Source organism: Hydra vulgaris, chromosome 04 (genome assembly GCF_038396675.1).
Source record: "Hydra vulgaris chromosome 04, alternate assembly HydraT2T_AEP".
Classification (NCBI taxonomy): Eukaryota; Metazoa; Cnidaria; class Hydrozoa; order Anthoathecata; family Hydridae; genus Hydra; species Hydra vulgaris.
In genome coordinates this window covers 47,341,401-47,362,373 of record NC_088923.1, presented here as the reverse complement: position 1 = coordinate 47,362,373, position 20,973 = coordinate 47,341,401, and the positions used below count along the sequence as shown (strand labels likewise).

General features: G+C 24.4%; 1 protein-coding gene across 1 annotated transcript in view; it reads left to right on the top strand.

Moving 5' to 3' along the window:
• LOC101236117 (unconventional myosin-IXb) overlaps positions 1 to 20,973 on the top strand; it is an 80,783-nt gene that overhangs the window by 18,547 nt on the left and 41,263 nt on the right. The window contains exons 2-14 of the mRNA XM_065796497.1: positions 1,326 to 1,376; positions 1,570 to 1,770; positions 1,895 to 2,009; positions 2,534 to 2,586; positions 2,758 to 2,852; positions 4,290 to 4,392; positions 4,609 to 4,723; positions 4,799 to 4,870; positions 14,651 to 14,786; positions 16,764 to 16,923; positions 17,457 to 17,537; positions 20,368 to 20,532; positions 20,604 to 20,679. Coding sequence (XP_065652569.1) covers positions 1,326 to 1,376; positions 1,570 to 1,770; positions 1,895 to 2,009; positions 2,534 to 2,586; positions 2,758 to 2,852; positions 4,290 to 4,392; positions 4,609 to 4,723; positions 4,799 to 4,870; positions 14,651 to 14,786; positions 16,764 to 16,923; positions 17,457 to 17,537; positions 20,368 to 20,532; positions 20,604 to 20,679 — 1,423 coding nt within the window. The remainder of the gene's footprint in view (positions 1 to 1,325; positions 1,377 to 1,569; positions 1,771 to 1,894; positions 2,010 to 2,533; positions 2,587 to 2,757; positions 2,853 to 4,289; positions 4,393 to 4,608; positions 4,724 to 4,798; positions 4,871 to 14,650; positions 14,787 to 16,763; positions 16,924 to 17,456; positions 17,538 to 20,367; positions 20,533 to 20,603; positions 20,680 to 20,973) is intronic.

The window sequence follows — 20,973 nt, the reverse complement described above, 5'->3', positions numbered from 1 at the left end:
CAGGAATAAAAAGGTAATATGAAACAATTAAGGCTATGTGAAAAATGTGTAGACCGCATGGCATTATTGAAGCTCAAAAACTATGTATATATGTGTGTGCACCTTAGAAAATACACTTTAGAGAGGCTTAAATGGTGTAAGAAATCTGAATGTGAAGTGATGTGTATCCTTCAAAAACATATAACAGGAAGATTTTTTAAATACAAAAAAGAAAAGATAAATAATTACAAAGTAAATATATGAGCAGCGGTATTTAAAAGAATCAGAATAAAAAATTTGATAGTGGTGGCGTTTGTACATTTTGTTTATGAAGTAAACACTTTATCCAAATAAATGTGCGTTCATTAATGATTAAATAAATATAATTATATAATTTATAATATGATAAAATAAATTAAATTTAAAATATGAAGTAAAAGTAAAGCCTATGGCTTATATGGCTTAGGTAGATATACGCATAAATGAACAAAACCAACATGAGTGTATATAAACATATACGCAGGCATTACATAGATGTATTCATATAGGGACAATATAAAACTATATTAGTATATTTTACAAACAGATAGCAATTTATATTTTTGCTTTCTTCTTTAAAAAAAAACAAATAAAGTATAGGAAAATCATTCGAATTAAAACTGTTTTTTTCTTTGTTTTACCATATCCAATTTTGTTGCTGAAAAAAACAACCACCCTAAAGAAATAAAAATAAAAACAGTACACAAATTATTTAAATTATTTTTTTCTTTATCATTTTCTGTTTAAATTTATTTATTAGTTTTTAATTTTTTTAAATTGTTTTCTATTTAAATTTATTTGTTAGTTTTGTTTTCTTTGTTTTTGAAATTTTGTTTTTTAGCAAAGTATTGAAACGCCTAATACAATAAAAATTGCAAACAGCTGTGACTAAGCTGTCTAAAATATGTCAATGTGTCCCTGGCTTGTATTAATATACCTCATGGTAGGGGCAGTTTGATACAAGTTACGTTTTTTTTATTAAATGGGTCCTAAAACTTTTTCTAATTAATCTAAAAGGTAATTTGTTTAAAATAAGTTTGTATAATGAAAAGAAGTTATTAGCGTTAGGCATGAGTCAAGGTTGGTTAGCTCCAATAAAAATATTTTTAACAATACTAATGATAATAATATTTTTCACTATTGTATGTCACTATTGTGAAAAACATTAGTATTGTTAAAAATATTTTAATTGGAGCTAACCAACCTTGGTTAGAAGGTATAATAAATATTTCAGATTTTTTATTTAACTATGTTTTAATTCTTATTTATAATTATTGTATTTATTTAACTATGTTTTAATTCTTTAGACATATATTGGTGATATATTGCTTTATGTTAATCCCTACAAGAAGTTAGAGGTATTCTTTTCTTCTATATTACAATAAGATAATATCAAAAAAATATAATTTTAAACTCATACAATAAATTATTTGAAATCATAATTTTTTTACTTGAATTTTTGCTAAGGATCATATTTTTGAATTTATTTTTTTTTATACTAAAGTTGATATTCTTAATGTCATAATTAAAAAAATTTTTTTTTTCTAAAAGAAACATGATTTAAATGAACTATATTCTGTTATGTGCAAACGAGTGCTTGAACATATTCCTAAAACACAAACAAGCCAATGTTTTGTTGTTATGGGTGAATCAGGATCTGGGAAAACAGAAGTTGTTAACTCTCTTGTTAAGAAGGTTTTATCTATGTGCAATCATTTTTATCAAAGTTCCTTGATAGAAAAAATTTCAAAGGTTAGTTCTAATATTTAATTTTTCTTTTAGAGTTGTTTTTATTCTATAATTTAGTTTTATGAAAGTAGTTTGTATGTTGTTGATTGATCTTAGTATATTCTTTGCTTGTACTTTTTAATTAAAGGTTGATTTGATTCTTCAGCCATTTGGAACAGCACAAACAAGTTTGAATGACCAATCTACTAGATTTGGAAAATATATACAAATCTATTTTTCTCCAAACTTATCCGTTGTTAAAGGTATATTTATATATATATATATATATATATATATATATATATATATATATATATATATATATATATATATATATATATATATATATATATATATATGTTACAAATTTAAATAGCTGTATGCAATAAACATTAGATTAAAATTAAAATTTACAAATCATGGTCTCATGGGTTTTTCAAAGTAAAAAATTGAAGTTTTATTTAAATCAGATCATAAGTTAAGCGATGGCAAAACAGCTACTTCCTTGAACACTATATAGTTAGTGATGCAACAGGAATCAAACTTGGAGCTCCTTGCTTTTAAAGCTAGCTACAACACTACCAAAATGTTTAAAACCTACTACAGCACACTACTAACACACCCCTACAGCAATTTAAAACCATTTGTCAATTTGTTTGTTCCCCTAATTATTTTCAATTCAATATAACATTTATTGTTTTTTAATGTATTATTCAGACAATAACAATAGTAAACAATAATTGACACCTTTTGTTGCATTAGAAGTACCTACATCTTTTTTTTTTAGCTCATGTGAGCGAGTATTTTCTGGAGAGTTCAAGAGTTACTTCGACAACTGCGGTTTTTATTTTTAATATTTTAAATTATTATTTTTTCATTTTTAACTTTTATGGTTATTTAGACCAATAATTTTGTTTTTCTTACTTAATTTTTTTAATTTTAAATTTTTGTAAAAGAAAAATATTAAAACTTTTTAATATTTGCTTTTTTTATTTTGTTTTTACTTTTTAGGATGTACAAAATTTTTACATATTTTTACTGATGTTTGCTGGGAGGACAGATGAGGAATTGTCTAATCATTTATTGGAATCACCTACTCAACACTGGTTGGTGTGGAATTATTTTTAATGCAATAAAGAATTTCATTTTCTAAAAGCGTATATTTTAAACTATTTTTATCCAAAGCCAATAGCTATCAAAATGTTGCACAACAGTTACATAGTTTTGCTGTAAAACAGTTGTTGCGGAAATTAATTTGTTTTTATTTTTAAAAAAACGTTTTCTGATTAGAAATAAAAATTGATTTTTTTTCTACCTGCTTTTACCTTCCCAAGGTATGGAGGGTCATTTTAATCATGATGCTATGAACATCAACTTTAGGAAACAAGCAGAGTGCAGAACTAAAAAAAAGTTTTTTATAAAGTAAAATTTTTTACTTTATAAAAAACTTTATTTTATAAAGTAAAAAATTTTAGAAAGAAAATATTTGAATTTATTAAAATGTACACCTTGTTCAAATTTTATACTACATTTCCTGCTTACGTTACAAAAACATTTACATTAGTAATAAATACTAATAAAAGTGCTTAAACTGTTACTAATAGACTTTAAGCATAACTTTTAGAAACTCGTATTATTTGTTATCTTTACTGGGTTTACTGGGTAATATCTTTTTTTTATACTGGTTGGTCACAACTTAAAACTTTCTTTTACAAGGTGGTCACAATTTTCAATTAATTTTAACTCATATAGAAGTTTCATTAATTTAAAACCATATTTAAACTTCGATAGATTTTTTTATAATTTTGTTTACATTGTTACTTATTTTACAGGGTGGTCACAATTTAAAACTTATTTTTTCTCATATAGAAGTTTCATTAATTTAAATTTAATTTAATTTAAATTTAAAACCATATTTAAACTTCAATAGATTTATTTAATATATAAAACATAAAATATGTATTATACGTATCTTCGATAGACAGTATCTTGTTGCAGTAATATACTATACAACGCCTACTTATACAATGTCTACTTATACAACACCTTATTAGCTCATTAACAGTGTTGTTAATGTAACAGTGTTACATGCTCAGTAAATTATAAACAAGTCAGAAATATAAGAACATCTAATAAAAAAAAAACAATAAAAAATATATAAAAATAAAATATATTTTGTTATCTAAATAGTTGTTTTCCGATTTGAATTTTTTTCAACTAAAAATGAATAATTAAAATCATTTTAGTGCTTTATTTTTCTTATACATCTGAAGAATATAAAAGTTGATTAATATTCGAAACATGATAAGCTTAATCACAAAAACAAATTTTCATTATATTATACATAGTTAAATGACACGAAGTTAAATGACCGTTCTATACTTCTAAAAGATTGTAACTTATACCATTCAAATTACCATCTGCACTCATTAAAAAAATATTTAAAGTCTGCCACTCAAATTTTTTACTTTAGGTTACTTTGTTTACATTTTTTATGTCTCAAGTTATCTCAAGTTATTATTTTTTACTTCTTGTATCTCTAGGTATTTGAACTATGGAGAGGGTTTCAGTGAAGATCTGATTTCATGGGGTCGAAAGTATAACATATTTATAGATGCACTTAGAAATGTCGGTTTTTTTCCAGAGGTTATATGTTTTATATTTATTTGTAATAGATCTTTTTCACACATAAATACTATTTATTGACACTTTGATCTACACCCTAATATGTTGATATATATATATACATATGTATAATATAAATTGTAACCTCACTAGTTACACAATACTGATATAGAAATAGAGGAACAAGAAATTTTTAAGTAAATAACTTTTGACATCAAGTTTATTATTTTTTTTCAGGAAATAACTAGTATATTTGGTGTGTTATCGTCAATTTTAAATCTTGGCGATATAATATTTGGTTCAGAAGCTGATGTTGGTGTTTTCATTGAAAATCTTGAGTGTCTTGATAAAGGTTATTTAGCTTAATTATTAGATCATTTACATATTTTCTTATTAAGTTTACTTGCATTTTTAGTTTTATTTTCAGTTGCCATTTTACTTGGTGTCAATGCAGATGATCTTGAAATATGGTTAACTTGTAATGCAAAGAGTTTGTCAGGTAGATTTTTTACAGATGATTATTATTAGTAATTTTTATTTATTTTTATCCTTTAAAATATATATATATATATATTATATATAAATATATATATAAACGTGTATATATATATATATATATATATATATATATATATATATATATATATATATATAAATATAAATATATATATAAATGTATATATATATATATACAAAATTTAAAAACATATACAAAATTTTTTTATCAAATTCGTTGTCATCTTTATAATGGTTTCTTTTACATAAATATGAAAAAAATGAAGTCCAAAAATTTAATTTGACATATTATTTATTGCCTAAACCTATACCACCTTACATTAGAGAACATTGATGCTTTTGTATCTCCAAAGCTTCATGGGCTTTTCTATCAAATTTTTTACCCTGCACTTAAAGTATTTTTGCTTTGTCCCATTCAATGTTATTCAATCAATTGCAATTTACTTTATGCAAACCTAATGCAGGCTGGTCTAACTTGCTTTCAATCAAAAAGTTTTGGTGCTATTGAACCCTTGTTCATATTTGAAGTTTTAATTTACCTACATACACTTTGGAGCATTTGCACTTAATTAGATAGGTTCCTGGTTTGCTGTAATTTTGATTTATTTCTAGATGTTAATTGCATTTTTATGTTGGCATTTAATTTAAAAACAGTTCTGTAACCAGCTTTTCTGAATACTTTTCTAAGCCTGGGAGATCCCATTGGTATTCTTGGTAAATAGATTGTAGGAAAGGTTTGCTTAGATTTGATATTTATTTGCTAGACATTTTTTTTGAACCTGATAAGAAATGTCTTAAAGCATTTTTTCATTTTACCCATTTTCAGTTAACACTTTAATTAAGAATTTATCTCATCTTGTAAATGACTTTTGCTGCATATTGAGTAGGCTCTGTGTATGTATTTGTTGAATGGGATCGTGATCAGAATGAGGTTTGATTTGGATATTGGTTATAGCATCTTTCCTGTAAACCTTGCCGATACGTATAATCTGGCTAAAATTTCAAATAAATTATTTAGTATTGAGAGAATTCGTATGTATTATCTGATGCTTCAAAGTTTTCCAAAATTCAAAATATATTTTCCAAAAAATACATTTTCTAAATTCAAAAACAGCGTATTTAATTTTTTATTAAACAAGTATTCTTCCTAATTTCTATGCTACTCTACTGCTAACTATCTACTATCCATCTTAACCTTATTCACTTTAATGCTGGTCCATAACTACTAATAATTGATCTTTTCTAAAATTCTTTTCTACTACTTTCTTCTTTTCAATGCTAATTTATTACTACTAATACTTGCTCTTTCTTAACTTTTTCTCAAATTAATATCATTATTCTATTTCCAACTCTCACTATTATAAATATTGCTATTTTTTAATATTGTTATTATTATTATTGTTGCTATTGTTGTTATTGTTGCTATTATTATTATTACTTATATATTATTACTATTGTTATCATTACTATTATTATTGTTATTATTATTATTATTACTATTATTATTATTATTATTATTATTATTATTATATTATTATTAATAGAATTGTTATCCTTATTGTTAGTATTATTATTATTTTGATTATTATTACCAATAACTGGAGTTTTTATTATTATTATTATTATTACCGATACTTATATTACTACATTATTTACAATGTTATTACTGTATATTATTATAATCTACTTCTCTTTTATTGCTATATTTCAATTAGGTATATAAAAAAAAATATAATATAAGGTATATAAAAGTCTTTTATTCTAGATAGATGTATAAAAGAAATTTGAATTATGTCCTAAATTATCAAACTTCTTACTTAATTATTATTCCAAAAGTTTTTCGTTTAAGTATTGTACTGTTTTACTTTTTTTTTTCTTTTTTTTTTTTTGTGTGTTTTTTTGTTTGTGTTTTTTGTTTTTTATTTTGGTGTTTTAGTTTCTTATTATGGTGTTTATTTAAAATTAGTACTTGTACTATATGTAAATATTCCATGAAATGTAAAATCTATTTCAGAATATATTTAATTTGAATTTGAATTAATTTGAATTTAAATTTGAAAGTAGTTTATATATATATATATATATATATAAAATCATGTAGTTATTTTTTTAATCTCGTCAAAAAATCAGTTATATAGCTCTGATATCATTCATCGAGCACTCTTGCTGAATATATGCTCCACAGCAAAATTAAACTTATATATATATATATATATATATATAACACATCGCTCAATAAGTCCGTAGGATGACATATAGATGGCAACACAAATACCGAATCCGTATTGTTTTTGAAAGTACCAACCTTCAAACGATATCTGTCAAAGTTTCATGACAATCGGACCATTATTTACCAAGTTAGTGTGTGAACGATTAAATCAACTTTTGTGAATTGAAAAAAATGGAAAAATCAGAATTTCGTGTGCTCATTAAGCATTGCTTTTTGATGGGAAAAAACACGGTGCAGACCAAACAATGTCTTGATAAGTGTTATTCGGACTCCTCTCCATCGAGGCAAATGGTTGAAAAGTGGTTTGCTGACTTTAAACGTGGTCGTACAAACACCGATGATGCTGAACGCTCCGGTCGCCCAAATTCGGCAGTTACTGAGGAAAACATCAAAAAAATCCATAAAATCGTCTTATCCGACCGCAAATTGAAATTGAAGGAGATTGCCGAGGCCATAAAGATATCAGAAGGCAGTGTGTTTACAATATTACACGAACATTTGGGTATGAGAAAGCTTTGTTCGAAATGGGTGCCGCGTTTGCTAACACCGGACCAAAAACAACAACGAATCAAAGATTCTGAAGCATGTCTGGCACTATTTCACCGAGATAAAAAGGATTTTTTGCGTTGCTACGTCTTAATGGATGAAACATGGATCCACCATTTCACTCCTGAGTCAAATCGACAGTCGGCTGAGTGGACACCAGCGGGTGAAAGCCGCCCAAAGCGCCCAAAGGCGCTTTGGGCGGCTTTGGGCGCTTTGGTCCAAAAAGCGCCTCAAACTTCTGCTGGCAAGGTTATGGCCTCCATATTTTGGGATAGCCATGGTATATTGTTCATTGATTATCTTGAGAAAGGTAAAACGATCAACAGCGAATATTACATGGCATTATTGGAACGATTGAAGGCTGTAATTGACGAAAAGCGACCGCACATGAAGAAGAAAGAAATTCTCTTTCATCAAGACAATGCACCGTGTCACAAGTCAATGAAAACAATGGTAAAAATGAATGAATTACACTTCGAATTGTTGCCCCATCCACCATACTCGCCTGATTTGGCCCCCAGCGATTATTGGCTGTTCTCAGATCTCAAAAGGATGCTCCAGGGAAAGAGATTTGGATCGAATGAGGAGGTCATCGCCGAAACTGAAGCATATTTTGAAGGAAAAGATAAATCGTTCTACAAACATGGTGTCGAAAAGTTAGAGAAGCGCTGGAATGACTGTATCGCCTTAAAAGGAGACTATGTTGATGAATAAAATCAAATTATGTCAAAATATTGTTGTTTTATTAGCTATCCTACGGACTTATTGAGCGATGTGTTATATATATATATATATATTTATATATATATATATATATATATATATATATATATATATATATATATATATATATATATATATATATATATATATATATATATATACATATACATATATTTATATATAAATCTATAAATTGTTGCATTTGAGAGTACGGTAGGTAAAAAATGATTCTTTTGACAACAAATAAGTAACTTTTAATTACTTTTGACTTTCATCCAACATTTCTGTATTGTCATTAAGTTAAAACCATTAATTTAATTGGAATTTAATCACTTTTTAAAAAAACCGCAAAAACGCAAATTTAATTGACCAGAATGTTTTTAAAAACATTTTGAATGTTTTTAATAATATAAACAATATATATTTTTTAATAAAACGATTTTATTTTAATTTTTTTTACTGCAAGTCATGCGCGGAGTGTTGCTACATTGACTATAGCCTGCTGCTACAAGGAAGTGCTGACACATCGATTATCTTATAGCCTGCTGCTACAAGGGAGTGTTGCTACATCAACTATCTTATAGCCTGATTGCAAGGAAGTGCTTTTACATTGACTGAGGGTTTGGTTGGGGCAGGCAGTCTATCAAGTAGTAAAAAAAAAATTCCAGTCTTGCATTTTAATTTTTTTTTTGTGTCAACAAAATACAGAAAAGCTTTCTGACAACCAATTACAATATATATATATATATATATATATATATATATATATATATATATATATATATATATATATATATATATATATATATATATATATATGTATATATATATATATATATATATATATATATATATATATATATATATATATATATATATATATATATATATTTATATAAATTATGTATTAGTAAGTGATCAGGGTTAAAATTTGACTGAGGCCTGGGCTGTATGAATTATTTTAAAATATATATTTTTTATTCTAAATTTATGTTATATTTTGTATACATATGCATGTATATTTATATATAAAAATCCACATGATCATCATGATCATTATGATCATTATGATCATTCTAATCATCATCATCAATATCATCATCATTATAATCATCATCATCATCGTCAAACTTTAGCCTACCCCTTATATATATATATATATATATATATCAAGAACTACTATACGGAAGGGCGCGCTAAGTCGATTTCCTGACTCCGCTAGCGAAGGCCATTATTTTTATCAAAGTTGTAGTGTTCTTTTACGTTCCAGTAATAATTTTTGAAAATCTTTTACTTTTGTTATGATGAACAAATGTGGTGTTGTAAATTGTAAAGGGAATTATAATAAATTTAATAAGTGTCGTGTTTTTAAATTACCTAAAGATGAAGTTGAGAAACAGAGATGGATTAACTTCCTTCACATAAAATTTTAATTATGGAGCCATCTAAATTCTTTATATGTGAAAAACATTGGCCTGAAAATACAGAAATGATAAAGGTGCCTGGTGGCTATACTCTACCAGCATGTGCACCAAGTATTTTTAATGTTTCTTTTTCTTGTTTACCAACACCAAAGCCTGTGCTTTGCCAATCTAAGCCTTAGGATCAGCAATTGAAGTATTTCATCAAAAAAGATAGAATAAATTTGTTTTCTGATTTTTATTCTGACACCGAATTACACAATAAGTATGAAAATATAGTAATATCTCGACAAGAGGATAAATTCTTATGCATTTTTATGTCAAAAGATTTCAAAGAGAGTTTGATGACAATTATTGTTTATGATAAGTGTACCTTGTGTTCACCACTAACTTTTTCTGCTTTTAAACATGGAATTAGTGTTTCATTAGGTAATATATTGAATCCAAACAATGGCTTAATCTTCTACTCACAATTTTTTGAAGCAATTAATTTAGTTCATAATTATAAACTCCATGTTAATGATGTTATTGAAAAGGTGTTAAATACTCCTATTATCCTATGCCGCTGTTTATCCTTCGAGACTTCAACTACAGAATGTGCAACATGTTTTAAGAGTATTTAATTAGAAAGTAGTAGCTGCCCTAAAACTAAAATAAGCTTATGAAACCTCCTCTTTTATTCAGAATATTTTAGATTGGTGGAACATTGTTAATGTTTCTGCAAAAGGGCAAGATATTAGGCTGAGAGATCACAACCGATCTGTGCAAGATAAAGATTCAAATAATCTCCAATTGTGTTTAGACATATTTAAATGTATGAAATCAGGACATGGACCTAAACGAGTTCAGTATGTTACCCATGATACCAAAAAAGCCCTTGTGCAAACCACTGAAGAGTTGATAGCTATCTGCAAGCATTTGTTTTCAGTTGGTTTTGATTATGTTTTGTTTCGTGAGCTACAAAGTGACAGAATAGAAGGAGAATTTTCTGTTTATAGACAATTAACAGAGGCAAATGCTTTTATGGCAGCTGGTGATGTTTTCTCTGCTTTTAAAAAGCGTTTAGCTCGATTTGCTGCATTATTTTTAGAATCAGTGGAAGTAGGGCAACCCAATAGAAAAGGTCATATATGCGAGGGTCCAATTAGTATTGAAGATGCAACCTCAATTGAAACATGCATTTATGATGTGAGTCTTTCTGAAACTGAAGAGAACTCTGCTGCCTATGTGGCAGGGTGGCTTGAGAAAAAATGTGAAGGTGAACTAGTTTATCCAGATGATGAACCTAAACTAACAAATGAAGCTAAAGACTTTATTGAGGAAGTTTCAAGGGGATATTTGACAGTCCCACATGAGTGTACCTATCAGCTAGTTAAAATTGGTTTATGCTTTGTAAAAGAAAAAAAACACAGAGCATGTTGTAGAAAAAGAATTATAAACATTCTTTTTGTAATGGACACATACTATGATTTAGGTTTTTCTTCAAAAAGCCTTTTCAGGCGTTTGGCAAATGTTCTCCTGCATGGAATGCAGAATTTGGATAAAGACCAAACGAAAAATGCATGTCTTTATCAGACATCAATTATGAAGGCACGCCTAGCTGAATAATGTCATTATGATATGTATATATAATATTTTGTTGTTTCTTTTTTTAAGAAGTTTATTATATTAATATCATGTTTTTTTTTTTAAAGTTTTCACTTTGTTAAATAGTCACTAGAGGATATAATGTTTACATTTTTTCATAGAGGAATTTTTTTATATTAATCTTTTATACTTTTTTAAATAAGTTTTTAATTTGTTATTAATTTTTTATTAACAATAACGCTAAATTATTTTAATAATATTTCAGTAATTTGATTTTATAAAACGTTATTTCGGCCAAATTTAGTTAAATAAGAGTTTTGTGAGAAATATTGAATGGCCTTCGCTAGCGGAGTCAGGAAATTGACTTTGCGCGTCCTTCCGTATAGTAGTCCTTGATATATATATATATATATATATATATATATATATATATATATATATATATATATATATATATATATATATATATATATATATATATGTGTATATATATATATATATATATATATATATATATATATATATATATATATATATATATATATATATATATATATATATTACTACTCCATATAAATACTAAAGTTTATAAAATGTGTAAAGATATTGTATGTCAGCATTTAAATAGCAAACATACATGTTATATCCATATGTATCAATGTTATGTTTGCATAAATGCGTCTCTTACCTTACCTCCTGGATCCATCGGTTTTTTTCCCTTTTACAAAAACATCTTTTTAGAATAAATAACTTTTTATTATTGCAATAAGTTAATGTAAAAAGTTCCTCACTAATGTTAAGCTCCATTATTCTCACTTTATTAAATCTTGTATCTTATGTTGTATCAGATGTTAGATTCTAGAGACTTTGGAAAATCTTCAACAGTGCTGTTAACTAAAGTAAGTTTCACATTCCATCTCTTATTCATGGGTCTGATCTTATTACTTCTCCCCAGAATAAGGCAGGCGTATCTCAAATGAGCTATTATCTCTAGTTTAATCAACTAAAACTTAAAAATTCTTGCTTGGCTTGTCATTCAACAAAGTTGCATCCTTTTACTGTACCTGTTCCTCCATGCTATAAAAAATTTTTTTCATGTAGATTATTTCTTCACACATCAACAAAATCTCAAAACTCTCACCCATCTTGATATTGTCCTGACTCACATAACCTGCAACTTTTTAAGCTTTCAGTTAACAATTTCCTTTCTCTTTTACCCTATTCTTTGTTTTTTAGTAACTCCTAACTTAATAATGATTGCTTGCAACCTTGTTAGAACCGAATTATTCTTCAAAAAAGTCTATATATATATATATATATTTTATATATATATATATATATATATATATATATATATTTTATATATATATATATATATATATATATATTATATATATATATATATATATATATATATATATATATATATATATATATATATATATATATATATATATATATATATATATATATATATATATATATATATATATTCTAGCCCCAGCTATCAATTATTTATATATATATATATATATATATTTTATATATTTATATATATATCCTAGCTTATCTTATATATATCTTATATATATATCAGTAAAAATTCCCATTTTAGTATATACATATTTTATCTTATACATATCTTATATATATCAGTAAAAATTCCCATTTTAGCTGGGGCCATGGCCAGGAACCTGGTCACTTACTACCTAAAGTCTTTGCATAGGGAGCTTTCTAAGATTTGCTTAATATAAATTTTTTTATTAAGATGTTAAACTCAGCAAACGGTATTTTAGGCCAGAGTTAACTAGAATATTTAAACCTACAATATTTTAAGTCTTTAGTTAAGTTTTCTCTTTAATCATAACTTAATAGTGACTTCTAAACTAAAAACAATTTTTAAATGAAAAAGCTTTTTGTATTTCAACAATTACTTTTTTAAACTATAAGTAATTATTTAACTAAACTAGTATAATAATAGAAATACTTTAAAATAACATTTTAAAAACAACTGACTGAAAATGCTGCTGTAAATGTTCAATGGCGCATTTAAAACGGCTATACAATGGTAATAAAACAAGAAAACGGTTTCAGTTTATTATCCAGTAGATTGAGATAAATCTTGCATATCATACTTGCTCACAAAAACCAAAAGTAATAATTTCCATCAGCACAAAAATCACAAAATTTACTTTATTATAAAGAAAAGATTTGGGTTAGTGTAGAAATATCACTAAATTTTGTTAGTAACCAAACTTTTTTAATTTTTTTTATTTTAATTTTTTTTTTTAAGTTTACCAAATAATCAATAAAGGGGATAATGATGTGAAAAAATAGTTTAGTAAAAAAATAATGAAAAAATAATAAATAATAAATAAAAAAAGATTTAGTTAAAAGTCAAGAAATTATGGCTATAAATAATGTAAAAACAATTACAATCAACAAAATAGCAAAGAAATGTAAACAGTAATTTATATTTCTTAATTTTTTTTTTTTTTACTTTTAATAAATTTTAATACACAAAGTGACATAAAGTTATAAACAACAATAACAAATAAAAATTAATATACATTATAATAAGCAATTTAATAAGAGATGCATAATAATTAAAATAACAAGTACATGTTGACTACTAAATAAAAAATTTAAATCTATTGAATTGATTAAATAAAAAAAATCTATTGAAATTAAATCTATTGAATTGATTAATTAACAAAATCTTCCATTTATAAATTAAAATAAAATTTTTTTTAACTAAGCATCATTCTTATAGCAATGATGTCATTTATTTATATAGCAATGATGTCATTCTTATTTTAGCAATGATATAATTTTTATTATAGTAATGATGTCATTCTTATTATAGTAATGGTGTCAATTTTATTATTGTGATGTCATTTTTCTTATTATAGCAATGATGTCATTTTCATTATTATAGTGATGATGTTATTTTTATTTTCGTGATGATGCCATTTTTTTTAATATAATGATGATATTATTTTTTTAATTATAATGATATTTTTTTGTTTTTTTTAACTATGATAATGATATTATTGTTTATTATGGATTATCGGTGTGATTTTTTTACCATAATGATTATGTCATTATTCTTATTGTTGAAAATGGTGTGATTTTTCTTATATTAATAGTGGTGTCATTGTTCTTATTGTGAATGATTGTGAGATTTCTCTCATTGTAATAATGATTCCCTTGTTCTTATTGCTGGCAGTTAGTTTAACATGTTTTTAAACTTTAGATGAATTTGTGTCATCCTTCAAGAACATTGCTCAAGCAACTGCATTCAGAGACTCTCTTGTAACCAGCCTTTACACACGCTTGTTTGGTTGGGTGGTTAGCCGAATAAATTTTTATTTGGAATTTGGTCAAAAAAAGTATAATTGAGTATTTTAATTAATATCTTTTATTAGTAATAATTGTTTATAATAATTTCTTTATAAGTTATTTCTAAAAATTTAATCCTATGATATTATTTGTAAACATTAATCCTATGATATCATTTCTAAACATTTAATCCTAAGATATCATTTCTAAAAATTCCTATGATATCATTTCTAAAAATTTCTATGATATCATTTCTAAAACTTTCTATGATATTATTTCTAAAAATTCCTATGATATCATTTCTAAAAACTTCTATGATATCATTTCTAAAACTTTCTATGATATCATTTCTAAAAATTTCTATGATATCATTTCTAAAAATTTCTATGATATTATTTCTTAAACTTTCTATGATATCATTTCTAAATATTTATATAATATCATTTCTAAATATTTCTATGATATCATTTCTAAAAATTTCTATGATATCATTTCTACAAATTTCTATGATATCATTTCTAAAAATTTCTATGATATCATTTCTAAAAATTCCTATGATATCATTTCTAAAAACTTCTATGATATCATTTCTAAATATTTCTATGATATCATTTCTAAAAATTCCTATGATATCATTTTTAAAAATTCCTATGATATCATTTCTAAAAAATCCTATGATATCATTTCTAAAAATTCCTATGATATCATTTCTAAAAACTTCTATGATATTATTTCTTAAACTTTCTATGATATCATTTCTAAATATTTATATAATATCATTTCTAAAAATTTCTATGATATTATTTCTAAAACTTTCTATGATATCATTTCTAAATATTTCTATGATATCATTTCTAAAAATTTCTATGATGTTATTTCTAAAGTTTTCTATGATATTATTTCTAAAACTTTCTATGATATCATTTCTAAATATTTCTATGATATCATTTCTAAAAATTTCTATGATATCATTTCTAAAAATTTCTATGATATTATTTCTAAAAACTTCTATGATATCATTTCTAAAAACTTCTATGATATTATTTCTTAAACTTTCTATGATATCATTTCTAAATATTTATATAATATCATTTCTAAAAGTTTCTATGATATTATTTCTAAAACTTTCTATGATATCATTTCTAAATATTTCTATGATATCATTTCTAAAAATTCCTATGATATTATTTCTAAAAACTTCTATGATATCATTTCTAAAAATTCCTATGATATCATTTCTAAAAATTTCTATGATATCATTTCTAAAAACTTTTATGATATCATTTCTAAAAACTTTTATGATATCATTTCTAAAAACGTTTATGATATCATTTCTAAAAATTCCTATGATATCATTTTTAAAAATTCCTATAATATCATTTCTAAAAATTCCTATGATATCATTTCTAAAAATTCCTATGATATCATTTCTAAAAACTTCTATGATATTATTTCTTAAACTTTCTATGATATCATTTCTAAATATTTATATAATATCATTTCTAAAAATTTCTATGATATTATTGCTAAAACTTTCTATGATATCATTTCTAAATATTTCTATGATATCATTTCTAAAAATTTCTATGATGTTATTTCTATAATTTTCTATGATATTATTTCTAAACATTTTTATGATATCATTTCTAAATATTTCTATGATATCATTTCTATAAATTTTATGATATTATTTCTAAAAATTTCTATGATATAATTTCTAAAAATTTCTATGATATCCTTCCTAAATATTTCTATATCATTTTTAAAAACTTATATGATATCATTTCTAAAAATTTCTTTAATATCATTTCTAAAAATTTCTATATTGGTTTGTGTAAAATAAAAATTTAATAATAAATAATATTTTTGAATGTTTTTGACATAAATTGTTTTGTACAACTTTTTAATATTCCAAAATCAGAATTATGAGTTATAATTTTGAAGTATAATCTGGTGTGGAGTATATAATTTACATCAAGTTATATAGATATTGCAATCCATAAAAATCTTTAAAATTAAATTTATAGAAATCCAGATGGAGGAGATTTGAAGAGTGTATCGGTTGGTTTTTTTGACATATTTGGATTTGAAAACCTATATAAAAACAACTTGGAGCAACTTTTTATAAATACAACAAATGAACAAATTCAGTTTTATTTTACGCAGCATATATTTGCTTGGGAGCAGGTATGAATTTCTTTGGATTGAAGATTTTACTGATTTGAAGAGTAAAAAAGGATTATTACATTTTAACAAAAAATTTGAACTCAAAAATTTTCTGAAAAAGTCTTGAAATGAAGTGTCTCAAGAAAAAAATTGTTGCTTTTGTTATTTTTGTTATGTTTTTTGCTTTTTGTGTCAATTTTTTTGACAAATTAGTACCTGTGTGCCAATAATGTGAATCAATGTTTTTTTTTAAATACTATGGTGTGTTAATTGGTTTGGCCATTGAATTATTTTTTTCTCCTTTTCTCAGAAACCTCATCACACATCATTTCTCACAACATTTCTCACACATTGTTTCTTACACACCATTTCTCATATACTATTTTTTGCACACCTTTTCTCAGACACCTTTTCTCACACAACTTTCCGAAAGTTATGAATGATAAAATTAGGTTATTACTATAGGTTTTTGTTTTAATTATTTTTTTGATTTTTGTGAATAACTTCCTTTTTAAAAAAAAATTAATAGAAATGATAATTACTAATTCATGTAGCTTGAGTATGAACAAGAAGGTATTGAAGCCAAAATGATTTCTTTTATCTGCAATAAAGAAATAATCAATCTACTACTTGAGGTTGTTTTTTTCAATTTTTTTAAACCATTATATACACACACACACACACACACACACACACACACACACACACACACACACACACACACACACACACACACACACACACACACACACACACACACACACACATATATATATATATATATATATATATATATATATATATATTAAACCAATTTATATATATATATATGTTTAAACAAATTTGTAAAATGTGTATAATTTGTAAATGTGTATATATGTATATATATATATATATATATATATATATATATATATGCAGGCCCATAGGAAAAAAAGAAATATTGTGGGGGCAAATGCCCCTAATGCCCCTCCCCCCGTTTTTACAGGCCTGATATGTGTATATATGTATATATGAATATATATATATATATATATATATATATATATATATATATTTATATATATATATATATATATATATATATATATATATATATATATATATATATATATATATATGATATATGTATATATATATATATATATATATATATATATATATATATATATATATATATATATATGAATGTATATATATATATATATATATATATATATATATATATATATACACACACACACATAAGTGCAAATATGACATTTTGCAGAAGAAAAGTTTGAAAATTTGATTTGTTGCCATAAATCAGGTAATAATGCCATAAATCAGGTAATAATGAAATATAATTTTTTTTTTTAAACTACAGCAATCATAATTCGACCAAATGAAAGATCAAATGAAAGATAAAAAAACTGCCCTCAAAATATTTCAAAATATTCTTATTTGAACTAAGCATGAACTTGATTTTAGGATTTTGACAATGTCAAAAATTGTCATATCTGAAGTTCCAAAAATCCTGCCACTGAGTACAGATGTCGAGGTAATTTTACAAAGTCTTTTAGGTCTTTACCTTGCATCACGAAAAAACCATTATTTCAATAAAGTGCAAATATCTTTTCTCTAAATTTCTTTAGGCACATTGCTGAAAAATAGAGCACATTAACAAATGCTGAAACCACTCTGTGAACAGTTGTATATCAGTTTTCCAGCTTCACTAAATTTAAATTTTTATTTTTCAATGTTTTTTCAAATTTAGCCCTACTTTTACAACTACATTTAAAAATTTCTTAAATCTGAACTCTATCTTATCTAAAACTAGCCTCATAGACCTTTTCATGAATGTCTGGGAAAAATTTAAAAGTATTTCTATATACATTGGTCAGAATATCACCCATAAAAGTTCTCTTGAATTACACTTTTTACCAAAAGTTTCAACTTTGTACCCACATATCTTATTAAAATTATTATTTTTTAACATATTTATATTGAATTCACTGTATGAAAAAATCAAATTAAAAAAATAATTGTTTTTTCAATTTTGGCCATCCTATGTCCTACTGTGCAGTATTTACTCAATTGTTGAGTTGGGATTTAAGAATACCTGCAGTTTGATATAATTTTTTTTTACTGATTTCAATGTCTGCACTTTTATTCGTTTTTGTTTTTTTAATCTAATTTATTGGTATTTTTCAATGATTATATTTTACACATTGTATTTTACACATTGTATTTTACACATTGTATTTTACACATTGTATTTTACACATTGTATTTTACACATTGTATTTTACACATTGTATTTTACACATTGTATTTTACACATTGTATTTTACACATTGTATTTTACACATTGTATTTTACACATTGTATTTTACACATTGTATTTTACACATTGTATTTTACACATTGTATTTTACACATTGTATTTTACACATTGTATTTTACACATTGTATTTTACACATTGTATTTTACACATTGTATTTTACACATTGTATTTTACACATTGTATTTTACACATTGTATTTTACACATTGTATTTTACACATTGTATTTTACACATTGTATTTTACACATTGTATTTTACACATTGTATTTTACACATTGTATTTTACACATTGTATTTTACACATTGTATTTTACACATTGTATTTTACACATTGTATTTTACACATTGTATTTTACACATTGTATTTTACACATTGTATTTTACACATTGTATTTTACACATTGTATTTTACACATTGTATTTTACACATTGTATTTTACACATTGTATTTTACACATTGTATTTTACACATTGTATTTTACACATTGTATTTTACACATTGTATTTTACACATTGTATTTTACACATTGTATTTTACACATTGTATTTTACACATTGTATTTTACACATTGTATTTTACACATTGTATTTTACACATTGTATTTTACACATTGTATTTTACACATTGTATTTTACACATTGTATTTTACACATTGTATTTTACACATTGTATTTTACACATTGTATTTTACACATTGTATTTTACACATTGTATTTTACACATTGTATTTTACACATTGTATTTTACACATTGTATTTTACACATTGTATTTTACACATTGTATTTTACACATTGTATTTTACACATTGTATTTTACACATTGTATTTTACACATTGTATTTTACACATTAAATAAAATAAATATTTATTAATATAATAAATATTTATTTTATATTAAATATAATATCAATAAAGTATTTATAATATCTGGATTATCTATTATTCAGTTAATTTTATTAAAAAAATATTTTTCAACGCAAAATATTCTTTTAGCAATTATTTGTAGTGCAATAAAAATTATTCATTGATTTTTCTACATTCGCAAAAATCATCTAATGATTTTCATACCTTCTTCTAAACATTTTACCTTCATTATAAATCTATCACTACATATTTTTAAGCAATAGTTTCTTTTAGAAACCAAATGGAATATTTGCGTTGCTGGAAGAAGAGAGTAGTTGTCTGCAGGCAGATGATAATACTCTTTTATCTAAGTTCAATGCTTATTGTTATACCAACAAAAATTTTATATCTATTAAAGAAAAAGATCCACAATTTGCTATCGTTCACTACGCTCAAAAGGTGAGCAAACTTTTTAAGGTTTTTATGATTATTTCAACAACAAAAAATTTAAATTTTATTTTTCTGAATAGGTTCGCTATAGCACAGATGGATTTCTTCAAAAGAACATCAATCATCTTGATGGTCATATTATTCAAGGTTTACAAGGTATTGTTTTATTGCAAGGTATTGTTTTATTGCAAGATATTGTTTTATTGGCTTTATAAAATGAGTATTTAAATGTCTATGAAACTTTCTTGGTGACATTATACTGAAAATATATTAGATGGGGCAATATAAACATTAACTTAGGGTGGTGGCAGACATTGTCTTCTTATATATTTTGTTTAATAATAATTTGAATTAATAGAAAAAATAAAATAACAATAATAATAATATATAACACGCTGTATTGAGCATTCTTACTAGAAGTAATAATATAATTTCTACAATGTAGTGTCA